Here is an 18,267-nt window from a genome sequence, read left to right as displayed (position 1 = left end):
AACTTGGATTGCAATACAAAAAGTACGTGAGTTGACCGTGACGTCACTACATTCGTTTTCATATAAATTCCATATTTGCTAATCGTTTTGACAGTTCTAAAAAAGAAGCTGATTTGACTATACTTCGTTTTTTTTAGCATTAGAAATTAGGTAAACAATCTTGATGTGTCTTTTAATTGAAAAACACATTTTAAAACTAAGTTACGGCAAATATGTAACAATTATGAATCTAATACGATCATTTATATTCTTCTGCTTTCATAAGTAATAGTTATTGATTTTTAAAAAGCGATGTTAAAAGACATGCCAAGATCGCTTACCTTCTTTCAAGTTCTATCTAATGCTAAAAAAACGAACTATAGTAGGAATGTAGCCTATGATGATAGTTACCGGCAATTGTTGAGTCAGAGCCGGGATCTGATGATGTTGCAGTTGATCATACGGGGGCGGCGCGTACACGGCGCCCCCAGCGCCTGCCCCCGCGCCGCCGAAGGTCACGCCGTACGGAGAGCCCCCTGCCACTGTTGACAATTCTTCTGTTAGAAGGTGTAAGGAATCTTCAGGGAGATAAGTCGTAACTGCAACCCACGGGCCATTCCAGGCGCGCGAGGCCATACTTGAGGTTGCGCTAAATGTATGGAGTCGCGCGCGAGAACGCAACTTATGCTAGACCGCCACGAAAGTTTCGGGCACGTGACGCATTTTTTTAACACTTCGGATAAAGTTAAGAAAAAAACGAAGCCATGCATAACATAATGATATTAAAACTAAGCTTTAAATTTAACGATATATATTACTGACTGACTGAGGGATGATTTAGAAGGCGCGCAAACTCGCATGTGATTTCAGTTACAATTCAATCGACCGATCAAAAACCACAATGTAATCAAACTCGCATGCGAGTTCTCGCACCGTCTAAAGTGAGGCCTAAAGGCTCACTAACCTCCATATTGCGGCGCGGCATGCTGCGGCGGCGCCGGCAGGAAGGGCCCCTGCGGCGGCTGCGGCTGCGGGTACGCGCCCAGCGGCGGCGTCACTGCAACAACGACTCCGTCACGCGACCGTCACGACACCGTCACGCGACCGTCACGACACCCGACCGCGACCGCCCACCAACACGTATCCTGGCCCACAGACCCAACGGCAAGCGAGCGAATTGGTAATCAACTTTCGATTGGGAATAAAAAAGAAACTAAAGTTGTTTCTCTCTGCGTTCAGTGCTTATATTATGCTTAGTTATCTAAGACTGAGCGATAAGAGACAATCAACGTGGCAATTTAAGCGCTCTTTGCCCAATGGGTATGCAAAATTGCCAAATGCAATTTGTAAATGAATGACCAGATACGCGTTATGTGGATACCGACGCCTTTCATACTGCCTTTGTTGAAATTGGGTACTCTAGTTGGCAGAATGATTGAGGATATTTCTTACTAGAGATCACGGCTAAAATTTGCTTCGAAATCAAAGGTTTTCGTTTAAAAATCACTTTGAAAAAGGTCAAATGTCAATGATTCTCCGAAGGCACTAAAACGTAAAATATTTCATTGTATGTTCATGGTTGAGAAGCAAGTTTTAGCCGCGTGTTATCAGGCATTATTGTGATGCAGTACATTTGAAGCCTTTAGGCAACAAGACAGCACGGACAATTCTCACTCTGAAATGGAAGCCATTGTGAAACTCAAACGTCAAAAGTTCAAGGTTATATACCTCTGGTATTATAATATCTTATAACAACGATATAAGATTCAATAATGACATCATATGATGTCACTTGGCACCGAAGGTGAGAGTTATTCGCGTTGGAAAGTGTTGCCAGGTCCATGTACAGGTCTCTAGCAGAAAGATCCTCTTTCGGCGTCCCGGTCGCGATTGCGTGTAGTCCTCGCGCCAAAACCCAAGCCCGAGCATTCACGCTTGACTTCGCTGTGTGGCCATGCTAAAATTGTGCACGAAATTTGGAATATTGATAATATTTTGACGTAATTAAGCCAAAAAGAAACGCAGTAATAGAAACTGTAAATATTCGATAAAATAATGGTCCAGATTGTTTTTAGCGTGGCCTTAAAATGGACGTAAATACATATATAACTATGAAACAGTCAAAGTACTAGTAACATCTATGAAGTTCAAGGTTTTTTGTCATTTCCGTCCATTTCGCGCGTCACTGACGTCATTGTTAACGACAAGCGATGCCCATACAACGCAATACATAATATATATAACAGAATTTCTTCAAAGCAAGTACACGTTTGAAAAAACTCATTGGTGATACTTCGGTGCAATTTGTATAAACTGTTCCGAAGACTTTGAGCTCAACACTGGAGGTGCTGAACTATCGTTTTTTATTTACAATGCATTCTATTAATGATCACACTGGCTATAGGTATTGAAACTTTAATCACCAGCCATACTCTGCGTAGTGACTTTATAAGTCTGAAAATTTGTCTGTTTCATAATATTCCGCTCACTTCTATGGGATGGCCAAATTTTTTTTTTGCCATTTCTCCTTTGGTTCCATAATAAAAGTTGTTTATTATGACCTACAAAGTCACTACACAGAGTATGGCTGGGGATGAAGATTTCACCCTGTAGGTATGCCGTTCGGTAATACCATTTCTGAAGAAACTACGTGAAACTGATGAATATGAAGTTATAACAGAGATGGAAGCATGAATGGTGCAGTAAAAAGTCTGATATTTAACGAAGTTATCTCAGAAACACGTACGAACAGCATACCGAACTGAATGTACTCTTGTACTCCAAATCAGATATATTGGAGCGGTCAAGATGCTCAATAATGTCTGGACAAGCACTTTAACGTCTTAATAATATAGGCTTTGTTCAGATATTTTTGAACACCTTGGCCGCTACGATATATTTGACGGCGACTATACAATCAGAAGGTTAAATCAAGCTGAGTGCAAAGGTAACGAGTGTGATCATTTTGGTAAAAAAGGTCTTAAATTAAAAAAAAAACAATCACACAGTAAATAACCTTTAAGAAAAGACATTATTATTATTTCTATTTAATTTCAACTCTGAACTTTGGATAAATAATATTAAATATTTTTTATATTTTTATCTAAAATTCAGAGTAAAGACGACCGGTAAAATGACGGTCGAACGTGAATACATGTTGTGAACATTCCTTGAAAAAACATATTTATATCTAACCAAGTAGCTAATGATCGAAATATAGTACCAAGATTTCTTGTTCAAAAAGTTCATATCAATATTTACTCATACATTTTGCTGTTCGAACTATAAAAGCGATGCGAAAAAAGCGAAAAACTTATGATGGGTGCACAGAAGGACAAAGACATGCGACAGACACGCGAGAAACAGAACAACTAAAGGAAATACATGCTTCTACCTATATCTAGTCTAACGATAACAAAACTAAATAAAAACTCAACACAAGGCTTATACACTGCAAAATATTTCAACATGCCTACGACTGCTAAACAGCAAAATATTACTATTACTTTTACGGTCACAAAAATCCTGGTAATACCCCTTGGAACATTAATCTATCTTATACCACTACGTTTAAATATTTCATACGTGACAAAAATGATGAACTTAGATAGCGGCAAGTGTTTAGATATTTTTGTACTCTCGCCTGTTTAGCTCCATCTGATTGTATCCTACTTATAAAGAAATTCCCTTTCATTATTTTGTCGGTCGTATGAGATACTTAAAACATCTCAATATTAAGCTTAACTTTTAAATACCGCAACAAGCAAGAATATAACGTTAGATTAAACGCTAACCCACTGAAGACAATTATAACCAGAGTTAATGTATATATAGATATTAAACACTTAATTATAATGTCTAATTTATGCGGCAAGACAAATTTAACGTTATATCTTTCAGGGAAAAGACACGAATTAAATAGGACTCCGAACCCTAAATCCGGTACCCTGTAAAAGATATTGTTATGACTAATAAAAGGTGGATCCTAGAAAAAGGTGTAAAAGTAATATTAGGTGGGATAAAAGTGGGTCTCTGGCATTCTTCCCTGTCCTTCTAAAGCTTGGTTAAGCATGCAGTCTGAGGCAGATACATCGCCGCAGACAAAATGCATGGAGATCATAAACATCTGTCACATTACTAAGTGGCAAGCGGAAGTATGAAGCTAATTCTCCAATGGATATTTCTAATTCAATCTCACGCTCATACTATAATATTTCTAACAATTTTAATCGTATAATCGCGCCGGTAAACGAACGAGGAAACTATAAAAAAAAAACGCGGCACCAGAAAGGATAACTTTTGTATATGATAAGGATTCTGATCGATTTTTTTCTCTTGCGAGTCATCTTTTTGCATTTCTTCTTGGTCTGTTACAGCACAATTGATGTTTGAATCCACGATTTTTGATCACCACCATATGTACACACATCTGTCTGGTGCTGGTTAAACCCCAATAAGGGTATCCTGAAGATAAATGTAAAAATTGTAAAGACTTAACTTGTCTTACACTAAACATGGGTAGAATTTAGATTAAAGTAACATATTCTAACGAAAAAGGGCCCAGTAGATAGACCTCGCATTTTAAAGACGTATACACGTAGAAAAAGTGTTTGTACATCAACATCTGCTTGTCATGCAAGGCCGGGCTCTTCATATTTATGCAAATTGAGGTAAAGTGCTTACAGACAAGAAAATTATGTTTACGTTCATGTGTTATTCGACGATAGGGCAAGTTTTATGGGGAAGTTGAATTGAATTATTTCACACTTTGTAAAATGATTTAATCGTTCGATCCCTTTTTATAGCTTTAAATTAAGAATTGATAAATTTTGTCAGATTAAATATACTTGTGGATTTGTTTTTCATTTTAATATGTTTCATATGGTGGAAAGATTCGCTGGCTATGGATGAGGTCTTGGTAGCTCAGATGGCAGAGCGCTGGAGTATCGATCCAGAGGCCGTGAGTTCAAGTTTCACTAGTCAATAGTAATTTTTCCAATTTTAAATTTGTTTAGATGTTTTTCTGCTCTAGAATCCAATGGAGAATTACCGTTAACATTTTTTAGGACATCCTAACTGTAAATACTACTACTCCCCGTACATGACGTAATGTATTTTCATGTACAATTGTATAGGTATATTTATAATCTTCATGCATCCCCTTATCCTATTCACACACACTAACACTGTGACATTCCTGATAATGACAACCAAATGTATGACCGCTACAGCTTTCAACTGATAAAAATTATACAACTTTTTATTTAATCCGGCCTTTATTCATTAAACTCTTCTCTGTTTATGATAAGGATCCTGATCCTGACAGAATTTTGAGTCGGCTTTTTGCATTTTTTCTGAGAACGATTTCTTATATTTTACCCTTGTTTTTGCTCTATTAGGCGCAATCGAAGATTGAACTCACGATATTTCTTAATTTGCTAAGAAAAGGAATATGTATTAAAATTAAACGCGAAATGTGAACGTTTTATTTATAAGGCTAAACTCATTGCTATTCTTGGAATGCAGCCCCAGACTTCGGTGTGTGATGCAAATCTGGTTTTATGTCAGTCCTTTGTGCGCAAACGCATGTTAATGTCTGATTATCTTATTGCGTGGGACCGGCGCGGTGACAAACTTTTTATTATGGCATCAATTCAAGCCATATATGATTGTGTAAAGGACTTTAGTTAAAAGCAACATTTGGATGATTATGATAACATGAATTTTGAGACCTCATGCAACATTGAAGTGTTCAAATTTTCCTCTTAAAACAATTTTATATCTCTACAAAATCAATTCTACTCTATTATTTAGTATTAAGTTTTATTATGTTGGTTTTTGTTTATTAAATTTAGTTTTAATAAATAAACATTATACTACTCTAGATATATATACTTAGTTCATTATCTATTTAACAAAAATAATATAGGCATAATTAATTGGAATATGTAGTTCGTTGAGAAGAGATCGCTTTTTAGCAATGAGCTATTTCTAAGTCCACAAACGAAGTAAGAAGCTATTTCGTCACAGGGGAGATGGTCTTAGCATTGTTTTTCAATCCATCTAGGAGAAGGATACTCCAAAATAAAACCCGGAATGGAGTTTCCGTAAGGCGCGAGTAGGGTCCAACCTGAAATATGCGGCAGATTCCTGCAGCTGACCTGTCTCCACACGTATTGGCTCGCCTTTCCTGTGGCATAAGACAGTGAAGCCGAGAGGGTAATGCAGGTGCTGGGCATCCCTGCGTTTCCTTAATTCCGTCCCAGGCGGTGTAATGTATGTTACACCATAAATCGTCTGCAATAGACGTAAAGGCCAATGATGATGATGATTTCTAAAATTACATCTTAACCTCTGCCTGCCACATTTGTTTTAAAAGAACGTTTGTATTTTAATTTTGATGCAATATTGTGTTTGTTTATTATAAAATGACGAATATCTTTAAAGGCAAAATGTCTTTAAAAGTGTGTTGTGGAGCGGTCATAGCAAAGAACGCACATTACTTGCAGTAACACGCATTCTAAGTTGTTATTGTTACAATTCGTCTGACATATACTAGAAACTGGCACAAAAATACAACAATAAAGTTTTTGTGTCAATTTTACCATCACCTTACTTTAAAATAGTCACAAATGTGGATATAAACAACACAGCTTTTTTTCTATTTACGTGTTTTTAACTTTAAACCGTTTTGTTTATATACTGTTAGTACAAACACACATTCTTATATTAAAGAAATGAACCCTACATTATTTGAAAATGTTTAAATAATTTAAAGTTCATATCTTACTTTAACACAAAATCTTGAAATATAATTTTGTGCTTGATTATGGAATCTAAAGATTTACATAAATAAATATCGAATATCATTTTTTAAATGATATTTATTTATTTAGTATCGTATTGAGCTAAAAGCCATCTTTATATTAAACCTTTTTTTTTTCATTGATGGTCATATATTATATAACTATCATTATAATGATATTTTATGATTTTTTTTCTATGTTGAAGTGCCTAGTTTTAACCATCTGCATAACTGTAAAATAGTGTTTGTTCTAGTAGACTAAACCTTTAAAAATGTAAAGTTGGAAACCATCTTTAATTTATGCATAACCATCCTTGAGATTCCATAACATCAAAACAAATAATGTGAAAATCTACGTCTTCACGTTATTACGAGAGAATCGAAAATGTTGACGTCACATCATTTGTTCCGATATTACCTATTACTAGCTTATAAATACTAAGTAAAAACAAAACTTGAAAAGATGACCAGTTATAAATTATAAAAGGACATCGTTGAGACAAAAAGACAAATTCAAATAATGATTTTTAATAATTATATAAGAAAAAATATCTTGTTGTCTTAATGTCTATTAGTGGTGCAAAAATTCTAGCAACAGAATTGAACAATCATTGGCCATTTTGTTAAATTAATGACTCGAAAAAATGGCCAATCATTATTTAAAAAAAAAAGTGTAAAAAAATTAATGAAAAAAATAAGCTGTGAAACTAAATGTGTATCGAGAAAGAAAATTAAATAATAGCATAAAACACTCAGAGTTTATTAACAAATTACAACAAGATATATCCATTGTTGTTATTCCAATAAAACTAATGGATAACTCTCATACACAACTTATTTTTTTTTAGTTTTAGTGTTAACTAGAACCTGGTCAAGTGTGTATGTATGTGTCTGGAAGGACCTTTATGTTACACCATACATCTCAAGCCAAAAACATCTACTGTACAGCCAACCAATTAGCCTCGGTCCTTAGTCCTTCCATAAGAAAAAAAAAAGTCCATCTAAGCAAACTTTGTACCGACTTCAACAAAACAAAGTGAAGTAGTGTCATTATAAACGCCATTTTCATAGATATGTGACATTAACGATGACATCGCCACACTTTGGCGTTGCAAATTCCACGCAGAGTTAGCTTGGTCCGACTCTATACTTGTCTATTATTTATAACAATGTCCATTATACACAAACACTTGAAAAGGTTTCAAAGGAAAACTCGTGGTGGGTTGATTGCTACTCATAACCACGAAACACTCATAAATATTGATATTTATTACCTAACTTGTTATATAAAATACCTAAACTAAGAGTCTCTTAAGACAGATGCAGATGGTGTCATCGGTATAAATCATTCTATAAAAAGATCATAATAAAAACCCAAGCTATTATGCTGTTATTGGTTTTTAGGGTTCCGTATCCAAAGGGTAAAAACGGGACCCTATTACTAAGACTCCACTGTCTCTCTGTCTGTCTGTCTGCATGTCACCAGGCTGTATCTAATGAACCGTGATAGCTAGATTGAAATTTTCACATATGATGTATTTCTGTTGCTGCTATAACAAAAAAAAAAGTACGGAACCCTCGGTGGGTGAGTCCGACTCGCACTTGTCGGGTTTTTTGTTAGAAAATCGACTGGAATCTTTGTCACAACTTTTTTTAAGTTGTAATATTTACCAAGCGAGTCAATGTCATCTCCGAGATGTCATCTTTGTTCAACTACACAGCAAAATAATTAAGGAGATAGTGAATAGAATCAGGCGTTACTTTGCGGAAATCCATAATTATTAATTAAAACCAAAAATATTACTTCTGCTAATCCGCGAAAAGATCTTTTCGCGGATTAGCAAAGTAATATATTTCGTTTTAATTATTAAGGAGATGTTATGGCGAAAATAGTAAGTTGTGATGTCGCTATGTGCCTCCCCAAAGCGTGTAAAACAAAAAGGAAGGAATGGAAAGATGCACAATTGTGCATACTTCCGGTTAGCTTCGGTAGCTCATTTGACCGTAGTTCTGTAGAAAGCGACCAACTTTTTATTTTTGTCAAAGTGACTTGCACCCTAACTCAGTAGCGTTGGTCGCTTTCTGCATTGATAAAAAAATTGAGTTGGTCGTTTTCTGCATAACTACGGTCATTTGGTTCAGAGCGATCGCGTTTTCCGAAAAGTCGCAAGTTCTAATCTTGCCCCTAGTGGTGGTGGTGGTGGTGGTAGTGGTATTTAACTTTTTCTTCAATATATAAATTTATTCAAAAATCAAATCACTTCAGCTCAATTTTCATATGTCAATGAATTTACTGCCCGATTCGAACTTTAAGATACGTCAATTAATAAATATAGAAACGATACGGATTAGATGTGTCAATGTCAAAAGTGATGTTTTGTTTGAAGAAACGTCACATTTGACACTGACATATCTAATCCGTATCGTTTCTAGATCTATTAACTGACGTATCTTAAAGTTGGAATCTGGCCATTAAAGTCATTTGTATGATTACATGATTGCTTTAAAGTAAACTGTCATGACACTCATGACTGTTATATAGACCGAGGTCGCCACCCACTTGCAAAAATAATCATTGCTATTCCAAATTCCACTGCCCACAGATTTATATTATATGTGTACAAGTTTATATTGAATTCAGCTAGTTAATTTTTAGGGTTACATGACGGAAATCATATTATTGGCCAGTGTATCGGGAACAATGCCTCGGGCAACACTATTTTTTTATGTAATGTGTTTTTGTGTTAGTTTTTAGTATGTATATAAGGATCCTCCGCTATCATTTCCGTTTGTGTCAGTAAGTGTTAACTCGAATGTAATCCAGCGGAGCGGAGAAAACAATTATTGCAGTCTTAATCTTGATCATAATTTTTGTTCAGAGTGGTTATGCCTGGTAATTTTTTTTTTAATGATACAGGCACACAAGTAGACATTTTTTTTTTCTACTGAGCCATTTTAACATTTTATTGGTTGGAGACCAGACTGCCCTCGTAAATAGTCTAGTTTCCATATAATTTTAACTTAAAAAAAATAGTTCTTACATAAATATATCTTTTTATATACTCCAGTCTAAAATACAGTAGCAAATGTAGCAATCAACCCATCACAGCGGTTACAATCAACACATACTGTCGTCCACTCGTTACGCACATCATATGTCTTCTATATGTCAAAAGGAAGAAATAAAATGTCTAGTGATCATTACATGGCAGTCCGGAGGCCGCGCCCGCGCCGAGTGTCCCGGAGCGCTGGGTCAAGTATCAACATGGGTTTAGAATGGGGGTCGCAATGGTGTCACCAATGGTTTTTGAAGGCCTTGGACTTGGAGCTTTTCATAAATGTACAAATCTTATATTACAAATGTGTATGCTACCTTTTTTATGATATTGGAGCCTCAACAACAGAACTCATGAACAGTCTTACCTACTCTTAGGGATGTTTGGAAACCGCATGGGAAGATATAGGTGTTTCTAAAAGTGTCCAGGTCAAATACGGTCACTTTTAGTGCCAAAAATAATAATATTTTTGTAATAATCATGTCCTGGGAAATGTACTTTTGCAGAAACATTTTAAATATTTTGTCCAAAAAAACATTTGTAATACAATACTTGTACAGTTCTGAAAACAGCCCCCGGATCAAATTTAAAGGTCCAAAACCTATGTGTACTGGACAAGATTTAAGTTTGGTTATTGTAACTATCAGAGAAACTTTAAAAAGTACTGTTTTACTAACGTAGATAAGTTTATTTACTAAAAACCTAAGCGTTAATGTAACCAAAAGTCAACTTTAGGTTATACTATGTTGATGCATAAAAACAAAATTTTGATTTGGTTTGAATAAATGATTAAATTCAAATCAAGTAACAAAAACTTGATGGCAAATGCGAACAGATTTTCAAAATAATCATCATTGTTTTTGATACATAAAAAAATATTAAGTTATTTTTGAACCATTGTGACCCCCTAAATTATTTAGGCATTGGAGGCTCATAACCGCTTACCAAGTCGGCTGAACAAGCCAAACCTGAGCCTTCAACAATTTAAAAAAAAATATGTAGAAAGTAGGTTTTTGCAAACCAAATTTCAATCTCTTATGTTAAAATAAGCTTATAATCATTGTGTGGCATTTGTAATACCATCAAGGCCGCATATATAATGAGATATTGAACATAAATCAGGCATACTTAATGTTATTGTAAAAAAACTTTGTAAGAACCTAAGAACAATGGATAGGTAACTGTAAAATAATTAAGATTTTATATAAAAGTAGACAAATATCTGCCATTTCCACTTATTTAGTGTTGATATAGTAAATATTTGTGATAATCGACGTAGTTTTATAGGAATTCTGTAAGCATTTAGGGGAAATTTGCAAGTTTTAAGTCGCAGTAAACTATACTACGCCCTCGTCAAGAAACTATGATTTCGGTCAATCTGTAGATATTTTACCAATGAAATATCATCTTATATGGAACATACAGCCGATTGACACGAATTTAGGGTAAAATTAAACTAAATTTAGACCATACTTCGTTTCCACATAAAAGAAAATCGGTGCGAGCAGTCAACCATCTTGGATTTTGGGAAATATCGATCTACCGCAGCAGAAGTGCAAATACTTCACAATAGAACGATTAATACTTTATTACAATAAAGAAATTCATGTTTTCAATAGATTACGAGACGCAGGAAGTATAAATTTCAATCAAGGCCTCAATGGCGTTACATATGCCAACGCAAAGTAAAATAACAAAAGATTCGTAATGAATAAAGTGCATAAATACCTTTTTTGTCTGCCATTTATTTAACTAACGATTGCGTATTAGTTACGATTAAGAAATAACAGTAAAACTACTTTAATAATCGGGATTTGCGAATAAAATAGTCAACGCAGTCACGGACAGTACGCTTCAACGATTATTTTTCGCAACGATTCAGAGGCGCTAGTGATGTGCCCTTCACGTCCGTAATCGATCGACTAAAGAGTTGTCAAAAAAGAATGACGTTTAGTCGGGTGGCAAGGGCAAAGAATATATAATAATCAAGGCAAGGAAGGAATTTATTGAATTATTTTATAAACAAATATATATGAAAAATCCTAGATATTTCTCTTCTAATCATTGTACCTAAATATAAACGCTATATGTTTTCATTTTATTGAACAAAATTATAAAGACGCTGCTCCGCAGCATATATTTGGTAAAGGTTCGTTGTCACCAGACTAGAGTCGGATCAAAAAAAGTCTGCAGTGGATTTGATAGCCCACGCAGTGAAAGTGTCATTTATACGTCATAATTTCATAGAAGTTTGACGTTTAAAATAACACTCATTGCGTGGGCTATCAAATCCGCTGCAGACTTTTTTTGAACAGACTATTCTTGGTCTGACTCTAGAGTCGTGCAGTCTTTTGCGAACTTTTAGTTTTTGACACATTTCATGATGTTAATTGAGCTGAAATGACATATATAAGTCGGATGCCAATGACCTGAGGATCTAAAAACGTTATCTACTTCTCTATCGCACTTATGCACTCCAACGATAGAGAACTTAGATAAAGAAATTTCCAAAAAATTTCGTTTTTCGCGGTAGGGCCTCTGATCTAGAAAAAAATATTGTGCAAGGTCATAGACCTAGTATTACATAGATGAGCTATACGCGTGCCTCCGTGAGGGACAAAACATATGCAAAGCGACAATATTAAAAACACGTTTTAATATTCCTGACAACATACCAAAAACAATCTACGTACTAGTCGGTCGGGTTATTTGTTGCCCACCATAAACCATACTAAATTTTTGGTGGAGAACAAACAAAAAGTGAGACTGTGACAAGGACAAGCAATAATACCGCTTTCTCTGCTACTCCTACTGAAATTTCCATAAGTGCATCTCGTTCGGTCGTTTGGCCCCTCCCCCGTGTCATCTCTATATTATTGTACCTCTATGTGCAAGGTATATTTGCTTCAATGAAGGCGTAATCATAGCCCATATCCGATTTGTTCCAAAAAAATCTAGAAAGTATTGGTATACTGTTGAAAAACACCATGGGAGCCCCAAAACTAATTTGGAATAAATGAAATATCATATTCGATTAAAATATCAAAAGCTCATTTTATTTTGGTAAATTCATTATGGTTTTATTTACAGGTGTAATACTTCATTAGTGAGCTTAATCTAATCTTAATTAATATTCAGCATATCGTTCAGTAATTCGAGACCAGAGTCCATTTACCGCCGCACCTGTAACAAATATACGTAAATCTGGTCAATTAGTGCATTTTTTTTTTGACGACCGGTCTGGCCTAGTGGGTAGTGACCCTGCCTATGAAGCTGATGGTCCCGGGTTCGAATCCTGCTAAGGGCATTTATTTGTATGATGATACAGATATTTGTTCCTGAGTCATGGTTGTTTTCTATGTATTTAAGTATTTATATATTATATATATCGTTGTCCGAGTACCCACAACACAAGCTTTCTTGAGCTTACCGTGGGGCTCGGTCAATTTGTGTAAAAATGTCGTGTAATATTTATTTATTTATTTTAAACGCTTTAGTCGGTTTTTACGAGGGTTTATACACAGCACTCGAGAGCATTGGGTGTCCACCTAAGCTTCTGAGGCTAGTGGCATCCTTCCACGATAATATGAAAGGCACAGTAGTCTTTAATGGCAAGTCATCAGAGCCGTTTGCTGTTTCCAGAGGAGTGCGGCAGGGCTGCGTCTTGGCTCCTACCCTGTTTGGTATATACTTTTCGCTTATTTTACGTGCCGCTTTCGGCGATAACCAACAGGGTATCCATCTGCATACGAGGGCCGACGGAAAGATATTTAACATCTCTCTCCTCAAGTCCAAAAGAAACCGCGAGGATCTTTTCGTTGACAGCCTCCTATATGCCGACGACGCAGCCTTCGTTGCTAACTCTGAACGCGAGCTCCAGTCAATGGTGAGTCGATTCTCACAGGCGTGTTCCCTGTTTGCCATGTCCGTTAACACGAGGAAGACCGTTGTGCTAGCACAAGGTACTTCTGTGGCACCAGCTATTTCACTGAATGGCACGCTGTTAGAGGTAGTTGACAGATTTTGCTACCTAGGGTCGACCGTAACGAACAACCTCTCGCTTGATGCGGAGGTCGACATACGTATCGGCAAAGCGGCGACCACGTTCGGGAGGCTTAGTACTCGAGTATGGCAAAACAAGCATCTCACAACAAAGACCAAATTGTTGGTCTTTCAGGCTTCTATATTAAGCATACTCTTGTACGGAGCTGAAACCTGGACGACGTATGCAAAAATAGAACGTCGTTTTAACTCTTTCTACATGCGTTGCCTTCGTAAGATCCTAGGAATATCATGGCAGGACAGGGTGACAAACGAAAGGGTTCTAGAAATTGCACAGCTGCCTAGCCTAACAGCGTTTCTCAAGCAGAGACGTTTGCGTTGGCTAGGGCATGTGCACAGGATGGAACCCTCTCGACTACCTCGTCGTGTTCTTCTTGGTGCGGTTGCGAATGCAAAACGTAACGTTGGGAGGCCATTGCTTCGCTTTAAAGATTGCGCAAAGAGGGACATGATTGCCTTCCATATAGACCACCAAGACTGGGAGAAGCTCGCAGAGCAGCGGACGGAATGGCGCAAACGTGTTGTGGAGGGTCGCAAGTTTTGTGATGAGACCTGGTTCGCCGCACTCGCTGACAAGAGGCAAAGACGACGACAAGGTGTCTCAGTACCGGTTTCCGCAAACTTCTCTTGTCAGACCTGTGGTAGACCATGTCGATCTCGCATCGGTCTATTTAGCCACCAAAAACGGTGTTACACCATAAATCGTCTGATATAGACGAAAAGGCCTATAAGATATTCGGTTAAATTTAGTTTTGTTTAAAATCGATGATGCAAAGGTTTATCATTATTGCTAATAGTAACCGAGCCAGCGTCGACAAACGGTTACGTAATCTTATGCCTTTTGTAATAAGGTCCACCGATGTACAGTTAGGAGTTTTGGTGTTTGTACCCTTATGTCTCGTGTTACCTGCAGGCGGGCAGGAAGCGTCCGTCGTAGGCGCGCTGCGCGGGGAGCCGGGCGGGGCGCGCGGCGGGGAGGGCGCGCGCGCCGCAGCGCCCGCACGAGCGCCACGAGCCCGCGCCCGCGCCCAGGTACATGTACCTACACACGACACGTATTAAGTTATGTCTACATCATGGAGGGAACTGCTTCAATAGGGTTGACCGGTCGAAGTATTTTACCGTAAAACTGTCAGTCATACAAAATGTTAAATTCTTGGGTTTTTTTATGACCTGTGACCTGGATGCTAACCCTCAAAGCCAAATCCCGTAGAACGATCGATACTAAACTCAGGTAAAACCTATGCTGGCGCCATTTATAAGAACCTTTGACAGTTGCCAACCCCATTGATCCCTCTAAAGCCTGGTCTTACAGTTTGACAAGAAACAAAAAGGAACCAAATATCTTAAAATCGGGCAACAACTACTGTCTTGACAAATAAGACAAAACGATCAAATATTATTGCATTCACATAATGACAAACAGGCAACGTACAAGCCTCGCTTATACGACAGAATGAGATAGATGAGAGATTGTTTGCTTCACACTTTAACCAACAAGGGTTAATTATTTTGGAAATAAATTGTCATAGAAATTGTATGATTATATAAAAAAAGAATTTTACTAATTCTACATATGATATATACTTTCTCAAAGGACTCTCTCATTTCAATCATAGACAGAGAGAATCATACTATCTTTGTCTTACACTAGTACTAGCACCTAAAAGAAAAGGATGAGTACGAGTATAGTTTTCCTGGTTCTTACTGACTGACAAATTGGTCTGACCAACTATATGATACATACCGTATGCAGTCCATCCCTAGTGAAGGCATTACTTCGCACATAGTGCCGTAGTTCGGCGGTTCGGGCGCGTATCTTAAACCTTCGGGCTCTATTCCATATTCAAACTGTAAAGAAATAATCACTCCAAGCTCATTTTGCCACAACATTATCTTTAACTACATATAACTATAAAAAATATGTTATATTTTACAAATCCCTACTCTGATAATAGAAGTGAAACTTTTTAAAGAAAACTACGCACGCTTTGACATGTTTTCTTCTGTCATATAATAACACTTCATATTAACAAATCATTTATCGAACCGCAGTCTATGACATTTCACTTCATAAATGCAACATTTACAATCGAGTAAAAATCGATGAAATCGATCGATTCAGTTGGCACGTCGGACATCACTAAAAAAGTTAAACACGGATTTGACGTGACTGACCACTTACAAAGCTTGTAGACGGTCTTTCCTTATAGACGGTCTTCACCACATTGAACTTAAGAGCCCATCAACGTGCACACTAGCGCCACTGTTAAGTACCTAACAAAAACGGCCGTTTTAACTTTGGACGCATAGATAGACGAATCCAGCAACATAAAAACTATAGATGGTCAAGCAAATCTTGTTAGTAGAAAAAGGCGCGAAATTCAAATTTTCTATGGGACGATATCCCTTCGCGCCTACATTTTTCAAATTTGCCGCCTTGTGCTACTGACAAGATCTGCTTGACCCAGTATAGTTTGATGTATTCAAAAGGTACTTAAAATACAAAATACAGTACGTAGCGACCCCTTTTTAAATATATTTCATTAAATTTAAATAATCACGATTAGCAGTGGCGCTAGTGTGCACGTTGATGGGCTCTTAATAGGTATTGTCCATGGTGGCATTTCCACACTCTGTTGCTTTGCTTGCCAAGACTGTACAGATAGTTCATACGGATACAAGCGATATTAGGAAGCATAGAAATGACACTAATCACTACGCCTCATAAAACAAAGTCCCCCGCCGCGTATGTTTGTTTGTGTGTTTGTATGTTTGTTTGTTTGTGTGTTTGTATGCTTGTTTGTGTGTTCGTATGTTTGTTTGTGTGTTTGTATGCTTGTTTGTGTGTTCGTATGTTTGTTTGTGTGTTTGTATGTTTGTTTGCGATAAACTCTGAAACTACTAAAGTGATTCTTGAGGAAGGTTTAGGTTAATTGGGTGAATCAACATTTTCTTGTCACTAGTTGTCATGGTTACGGTCTCCGGGGGCACTCTTAAAATACTAGTTATTTTAAACTTGAATTACTTGAGTTTTTGGTACTTATAAGGTCTTTCCATAATGGGACATCTACTAAGCACGTTTGTAGATCATGGTACAGCAGCTCTTCTAAGAAACTATGCTACTATTGTCTTCTGGCTGATACAGAATAACAACAAGAAATAGTTGATTGACCCAATTTCTTAACCCGTGCGAAGCCGGGGCGGGTCGCTTGTACAGTCGCCATCAGATATGAATGAATGAATGAAAATCTTTATTTCAGGCAACTAGTGGCCCATACATAAATACCTTAAAACTAGCATACATATTAGAAAATATATTTTAAAACTAAACACTACAAATCACATTATGGCTGCGATGCATTACGCAACCCCGCAGTGTCAGGGAGCCGGCCGCGGAACCGCCGAAACTTGACACCCTTCGGCCAAAACTCCTCCTTGGTGAAAGTCGCTAGATGATCAGTCGGAACGCTCACCACAAACGAATTAAAATTCGCATTGTGTCGAGATTCCAACTTCGCGACCCTCAGGATGAATCCGGTCATCGTTTTCACATACTTTACGATGTCGTCGACCTTCGTAAGGTAATGTAGACGGGACACATACAGCAGCGTCGACGGTGTTGCAGGACGCAGCAAATGGTTGGGTCCAGTCGGTGCGGTACCGCACTGATTCTGACGAGCCGGTTTTCTTCTCTTCTCCACCTTCTTGAAACCGTCCGCGTCGCATCGCGACTCCCTTAGAGTCGGCTGTGATATATCGGAGCGGTCAAGGTGCTCAGAAATATCTGAGCACGCCTCTATTATCAAGGCGTTAGAGTGCGTGTTCAGATATTGTGAACACCTTGGCCGCTCCGATGTATCTGATGGCGACTGTACATGTACATACATAATGCGGCGGCGGTTTCCCGTGCGGCGCGGAGACCGTGCAGCGCGGCAGCGAGTCCCAGATGCGGGGCGTCGTCAGCTGGAGGCACAGAGTAGCGCACTCCTCTGCGGACAAACATACATAAATATTTATTTTATTTATTTATAGCCTTATTTCCAAAATACATTTTTATACTATATCTACAGTTTTCCTTCATCTACCATAACCGCGACTGTATGCCTTTGGGCAAAGGCCTCCCCCAATCTTCTCCACTCTTCCTTATTTTGCACTCATCTGGTCCATAGTTTAGTCCTTCCAGCCATGTCTTTGATTTCATCGGACCATCTTTTAAATTCTTTAAAAAAAATAAAGGAATGTCCTCTTTAAGTAAAATGAGCCAGCTTAAGGATTTAAGGTAGTTTTCTTTCAGGGCCCGTATACTGTATAACTATACTCATGGACAAATTTAGAGGAACGCAAAAAAAGGTCTAGTGTAAG

General features: G+C 37.5%; 2 protein-coding genes across 2 annotated transcripts in view; both read right to left on the bottom strand.

The window, feature by feature from the left end:
• Nucleotides 1-11,748, bottom strand: part of LOC134677162 (DAZ-associated protein 2-like) — a 29,102-nt gene extending 17,354 nt beyond the window's left edge. The window contains exons 1-3 of the mRNA XM_063535620.1: nt 11,569-11,748; nt 944-1,036; nt 391-521 (exon numbers count right to left, since the gene is read on the bottom strand). Of these exons, the coding sequence (XP_063391690.1) occupies nt 391-521; nt 944-1,036; nt 11,569-11,584 (240 nt within the window). The 5' untranslated portion in view covers nt 11,585-11,748. The remainder of the gene's footprint in view (nt 1-390; nt 522-943; nt 1,037-11,568) is intronic.
• Nucleotides 11,749-12,867: 1,119 nt separating this feature from the next.
• Nucleotides 12,868-18,267, bottom strand: part of LOC134676767 (mediator of RNA polymerase II transcription subunit 16) — a 31,948-nt gene continuing 26,548 nt past the window's right edge. Inside the window, exons 22-25 of the mRNA XM_063535151.1 lie at nt 17,791-17,894; nt 15,650-15,753; nt 14,810-14,944; nt 12,868-13,023 (exon numbers count right to left, since the gene is read on the bottom strand). Coding sequence (XP_063391221.1) covers nt 12,987-13,023; nt 14,810-14,944; nt 15,650-15,753; nt 17,791-17,894 — 380 coding nt within the window. The 3' untranslated portion in view covers nt 12,868-12,986. The remainder of the gene's footprint in view (nt 13,024-14,809; nt 14,945-15,649; nt 15,754-17,790; nt 17,895-18,267) is intronic.

Source organism: Cydia fagiglandana, chromosome 25, assembly GCF_963556715.1.
Source record: "Cydia fagiglandana chromosome 25, ilCydFagi1.1, whole genome shotgun sequence".
Classification (NCBI taxonomy): domain Eukaryota; kingdom Metazoa; phylum Arthropoda; class Insecta; order Lepidoptera; family Tortricidae; genus Cydia; species Cydia fagiglandana.
The sequence above is the reverse complement of the archived record's forward strand: the minus strand, read 5'-3'. Positions and strand labels throughout refer to the sequence as shown.